The sequence below is a fragment of the Nicotiana attenuata genome, unplaced genomic scaffold, assembly GCF_001879085.1.
Source record: "Nicotiana attenuata strain UT unplaced genomic scaffold, NIATTr2, whole genome shotgun sequence".
Taxonomy (NCBI): domain Eukaryota; kingdom Viridiplantae; phylum Streptophyta; class Magnoliopsida; order Solanales; family Solanaceae; genus Nicotiana; species Nicotiana attenuata.
In genome coordinates this window covers 1,889-7,867 of record NW_017684105.1, presented here as the reverse complement: position 1 = coordinate 7,867, position 5,979 = coordinate 1,889, and the positions used below count along the sequence as shown (strand labels likewise).

Sequence of the window (5,979 nt, the reverse complement as noted above, 5' to 3'; positions counted from 1 at the left end):
AAAGGCGTCGCGGGCTAGAGATTTCGCCGGTTCGAGGTGAGTAATGATTGTAAATGATATCCTGAGGGTTTGAAACCCCGGATTTGCACCCATAGTGCTATATTGAGGCGACTTGCACGCCAGACAGAGAGCGTGGGGTAGAGCACCGTTGGGGATTGTGACTTGGTCCGTCCCGGTTGTTGATTTTACCGCGTATTTCGCTATGACTTGTTGTTTTTCACTAGGACTTGGGCTTATTGCCATATTTGGGGCTTATTGCCGACTGTTTGAACACCCTATGAGCTATCATCACTGTTTTCCTCACTATTTGAAATATTATTCGAACTCAGTCCATTGTTATTACACTGTTTCATGAACGCAGCTATATTTTCACTCAACCTCGAGTTTTAACTGATATTTGAACTACTGTTTGAGCTGAGCATTATTGTTTCTTTACTGATGCCCGAGGGGCTTATGATTATTTTTGGGTTGATTGAGGCCGAGGGCCATATGTGAGGATATGCTGAGTGATGTGAGGAGGCTTTCAGGCCTCGAGTGTATTGTGAGGAGGCTTTCAGGCCTCATACTGATATGTACAGGCTTTCAGGCCTTATGTTGATATAGCGCTTGGGCTGTAGGAGCCCCTCCGGAGTCTGCACACCCACAGTGAGCGCGGGTACCCATTTAGAATTGGACAGTGGTAACAATGACACTGGCATTCGTGTTTTGGTCAGGTAACAATGGCTGACCAGTCAGGTAACAATGGCTGACCAGTGGTAACAATGGCACTGAAACACGCGTTGGGTCAGGTAACAATGGCTGACCGGTCAGGTAACAATGACTGACTAGTAACGAAATTTGTGCCCGAGGGGCGAACTTTTATGTGTTCATCTTGCATACCTATTTGTATTATTACCTGCTATGCTGTGATATTTGTGCCCGAGGGGCGGATTTTCTGTGTTAATCAGCACTACCTTTTTGGAACAGTTTCGTAATTATTGAAAGGACCATTTTCGAAAGAGATTTGAACTGAGCCGAAACATTTCTAAAGAGTTCCTTGATTTCACTATTTTCTCAGAAATTGTACCCGGCTTCTGTACAGCCCGTTTGTTGCTTTACGTGATTTCTTGTTGCTCAGTTATTATTTACTTCTATTACTCACTGAGTTGGAAGTACTCACTTTACTCCCTGCACCTCGCGTGCAGTTGCAGGTATTGTTCACCCGGTAGTGGGTTTTGAGCTCGTTGAAGGTATTGCTATCGTAGCTGAGCTGAGTGACCGCCAGCGTTCGCGGCACCGGATTACTCCCTTTGGTTCTAAATTTTATTCCGCATATTGTTGGCCCTGTAGTTGTATTTAGACTTCTCTAGATGCTCGTGACTTGTGACACCCCGATCGGATTGTGTAGGGTTGTAAATACTGGTTATTATTGTCGTTAAGATGTATTTATCTATTCATTTATGTTTAATAATTGTTAAAGAGACAATTTGGGGTAGTTGGCTGGCCTTGTCTTCACGAGAGGCGCCATCACGACCGGGTTGGAAATTGGGTCGTGACATATTTCCTTCATCGTATTGGTTTTTGGGACACAATGGAGAATCCTATGGGAATCCCCGCTAATGATCCTTTTGAGATTCATGTCATTGATGGGTTGCCAACGCAAGATAACACGTAAATTATTATTGAATATTTCTGATTCTTATTCATTTTTTGTACATGAATTCCTATTTGGATATTATCCTAACTTTTATTCAATGTTTACGTGCTACCTTGTATGTAGTGATTGTGGTGTTTATGTTGCTGCATTTGCTGAGTACATCATTCAAGGCAGCAGTATTCCTAAAGCTATTGATATTGATGGGATACGAAACCGATATGGTATATTGCTATGGGATTACGCAGTGAAGAAACAAAGAGGACATGCAGCTAGTGATGATGAGTCTACTGGTAGATTAAAGGATCAGATAAAAAAGGATAACAAGAAAAAGAGCAAGTCGCATTCCGTTGTTGATGATAAGTCTTTGAAGGATAACAAGAAAAAGGGCAAGACGGATGCCGTTTATGATGACAAGACTTTGAAGGATATCAAGAAAAATAGCAAGTTGCATGATGTTGGTGATGACGAGACTTTGAAGGATATCAAGAAAACGGGCAAGTTGAAGGGCAAGATGAAGTAGTTTGGGATAGTTTAAAAGAAAATTCACATGTAGTTTTAAGATGGAAGTAGTTTGGTTCTGATATTGTCTATGATTGGATACAGTTGCATACTTATATCATGTTTTATGCTTTTTGTTTGGGATGTCTTTGAACAATATGTTTGAAATGCTAATGTTGAATATTACTTTTAATAGCGACTTGTTGTGTAGTTTTCAGTTAATAGTGAAATTATGAAAATTTTAGATTTTGTGTAGTTTTGACTTTTCTACAGTTTTAGTTTTGTAATTTATACAGTTTAATCTATTTCGACAGCTTTTGCATTTTCGACAGATTTTGCAAATTTAGCTGGTGTTGCTAAGTTGCTACAGGAAGTTTTGTGAATGATGTTTTGGGGGCAGCTAACTGTATATAAACTGTATAGCGACAGTCTATTTTGTATAGTGATATCTATCTGTATATTTTTTGGATAGTCACAGTCTATTGTATGTAAATTGTATAAATATACAATTTCTATTTTGCATATTTAATTGGTAATCCCTCTTTTTGTATAGTTTTTGTATGGTGACATCTATTTTGTATATTTTTTGTATAGCTATAGTTTATTTTGTATTTTTTTTGTATAGGAACAAAATATTACATATAAATTGTATAGTGACAGTCTATTTTGTATATTTTTGTATAGTAACAGTCTTTTTTGTACATTGTCATCTATTTTGTATATTTTTTTGTATAGTGACATCCATAATAGTATATGAAATAAAACTTCCACCAATACTTTCATTATGACAAAAAGTAGCATCTTAATTCATACATCATAGAGAATCTGATTGCAAATCTCATTATTTTTCCAATTGTAATATTCAGAAGAAAAACTGTTAGAAAATACTAAATCACTGTAGCAGCATCTACTAGTTGTCTTGAGGATTCCTGCATGTTCTTCTGTTATGTCCTTGTTTTCCACACAGTCCACATGTAACAGTTTCAGTATACAGATATTCATAAAGTCCCTTGCGTCGCGACTTCGTCGGTCTTCCTGGTTTGCCCTTCACTATCGGTGGTAGGACCACATTATCTAACACCTCTGTTGGAAGGTCCCATGAAGTTTCATCTGGAAGTGGATTAACTGGCACTTCATATTTCTTCTTGAAGTATTCCTTGGTGTAATAGGCAGAACAATATTTGGGTGCTTCCATGTGTGTGTAGTCCAATACTGCCATAGCATGTGGACAAGGAATCTCATCCACTTGAAATCGTTTGCACGAGCATTCTCTTTTTTGCATGCAGACTATGTTCCGCCTTTGTTCAGCATCCATTACTACATATACATAATCGGTTGAAGGCCACTGTCCTTTCCTCTAAAATTTTCTGCTCATTCCCTTCCTTGTTTGATAATTTGTATTCATTACTTGATCCTATTTTTCTGCATTTAGACATTCTTGCCAATAACTAGGAAGTCGCCTATTCAAAATTTCAGCATGCTTAGTAACCGTTATACATACCCACTTGTAGTCTTTAAGTGAAATTGACCTGTATGCTTATTTGCTTTAAAGTCACAATTGTAGCATGGCCGGGAACCACGCTAGTGGATCTTGAGGGGTGCCTAACACCTTCCCCTCGAGATAATTTTTAGCCCTTACCCAAACTCTGGTTATTCAGCTCAAACCCTTCTTAGTGTCCCAATGGACTTAATCATTAGGTGGCGACTCTTCAAACTCCAAAACCCAATTCCCAAAAGGGAAGAGAGTTGTCCTCCAAAATATCGTAAACCCGATTTTGCCTTTTAAAGAAAAAGGGGGCTTCGACAGTCTCTACCTACAATGAGCCTTCTCTCCATGAGCCATTATACTATCAACAGGCTGTATCCAACCCAACTTGGCAGGAGTCCATGATTAAAGAGTTTCAGGCTTTGGAAGCCAATCATACATGGGATTTGATTCTCTTTCCTCCTTGCAAGAAGTCCATCCCTTGCAAATGGGTGTACAAAATCAAACAAAAGTCTGATGGTAGTATTGAGAGGTACAAAGCCAGACTAGTGATTAGAGGTGACACCAGAAGTTTGGGATTGATTACACTGAAACCTTCTCCCCTATTGTCAAGTTCACCACCATTAAATGTCTCATTGCTCTTGCTACTATGAAATTCTGGCTTATTTATCATCTTGATGCAAACAATGCTTTTCTCCATGGAGATTTGTCCGAGGAGGTCTAATGAAGGTTCCCCCTGGGCTCACATTTTCTTCTGATTCTTCTACTTCTGGTTTTCCTATGGTATGCAAGCTTAAAAAGTCTTTATATGGCCTTAAACAGGCCTCTAGGCAATTGTTTGCCAAATTATCTGCTGCACTTCTGTAAAGAGGTTACCCATCCAGTCTAAATGATCATTCCCTCTTTACCAAGTCCACATCTACTTCTACTGTTATCATAGCTGTGTGTGTGAATGATATTTTTTTGGCTGGTGATGATGCTTCCGAAATGGATTCTCTCAAATCCTTCCTGGATCTCCAATTCAAAATCAAAGACTTGGGTAATGTTCACTATTTTCTAGGCCTGCAAATCTCTAGATTGCCTCAGGGGTTTCTTGTGAATCAACATAAATTTACCTAGGATTTGTTGGCCGAGTTTCACTGTTCTTCTGCCTCTCCAGTTGTGGCACCTTTGGAGTTGCATCTCAAACTCACTCCTGATTCTGGTGAACTGTTGTCTGATCCTACTCACTATAGAAGATTGATTGGAAAACAGAATTTCTTGCAACACACTCGACCTGATATATCATTTTTTGTACAGCATCTCGGTCAATTTTTAAATGCTCATAGAACTGGTCATTTACATGATGTTTTACATGTCTTGAGGTACTTGGTTAAGGACCCTGATAAGGGCATATTGCTGAAAAATAATCTGGACCTTTCCTTGCTTGTTTACTCTGATTCTGACTGGGCGGCCTACCCTTCTTCAAGGAGGTCTGTCACTGGGTTCTTCATTACTTTGGGTGGTAGTCCTATTTCATGGAAGTCCAAGAAGCAACCCACTATTTCCTTATCTTCTGCTAAGCTTTGAGGAAAACTGTGGTTGAGATTATGTAACGACCCGACCGGTCGTTTTGCCTTTTAGAACCCCGTTCCCCTAAACAAAGCCTCCCGTACTTGCTTTAACTAATTTACGACTTGCGGGGGCGATTGGTTCGGGAATTGGAAGAGTTTTCAGTAAAAATATGTCCATTTGCTTCTTTAAGATTTTCTTAAAAGACCAAGTTTGACTTCGGTCAACTTTTTGGGAAAATGGACCCAGATTCGTGATTTGACAATTTCGGAGGGTCCGTGGGAAAATATGGGACCTGGGTGTATGACCGGAACCGAATTCCGAGGTCCCTAGCCCGAGTAATGAATTTTTATTTAAAATTGTTTAATTGAAGTTTTAAAGAATTAAAGAAACTAAGTAATCATTGATTCCCTAGGTATCCGGCTCGAATTTTAGTTCCGAAGCTTGTTACAGGTCCGAAATGTTGTTTAATACTTGCCCATAAAATTTGGTGCCAATCCGAGTAGTTTAAGGGCGTTTTGAACTGTTAGAGGAGAATTAAGAACTTGAAGTTCAATAATTTGATTCATTTAGTTTTAGGGGGTGATTCCGCGTTGTTTGGAGTGTTCCGAGGGTTCGAGTAGGTCCGCCTCGTGATTTCAGACTTGCCGGTATGTTCGGGCGGGGCTCGGGAGCCCCGAGCGTCAAACGAGTGAGGTTCGAGCGAAGTAGGAAATTTAAGAAAGCAACTGAAAGTTGCTGCTTCTGTCATAACCGCATCTACGGTTCTTGGACCGCAGATGCGGTCAATCCATCGCAGAAGCGGAAA

General features: G+C 39.8%; 2 protein-coding genes across 2 annotated transcripts; one reads left to right on the top strand and one right to left on the bottom strand.

Annotated features, from left to right (window-relative positions):
* Positions 1–3,044: 3,044 nt before the first annotated feature.
* Positions 3,045–3,449, bottom strand: LOC109222087. Its single transcript, XM_019386491.1, has one exon. The coding sequence runs from the start codon at positions 3,447–3,449 to the stop codon at positions 3,045–3,047; it is 405 nt and encodes a 134-aa protein (XP_019242036.1).
* Positions 3,450–4,343: 894 nt separating this feature from the next.
* Positions 4,344–5,189, top strand: LOC109222085 (uncharacterized mitochondrial protein AtMg00810-like). Its single transcript, XM_019386490.1, has 2 exons — positions 4,344–4,403; positions 4,740–5,189. The coding sequence occupies exons 1-2, from the start codon at positions 4,344–4,346 to the stop codon at positions 5,187–5,189; spliced, it is 510 nt and encodes a 169-aa protein (XP_019242035.1).
* Positions 5,190–5,979: the final 790 nt, after the last annotated feature.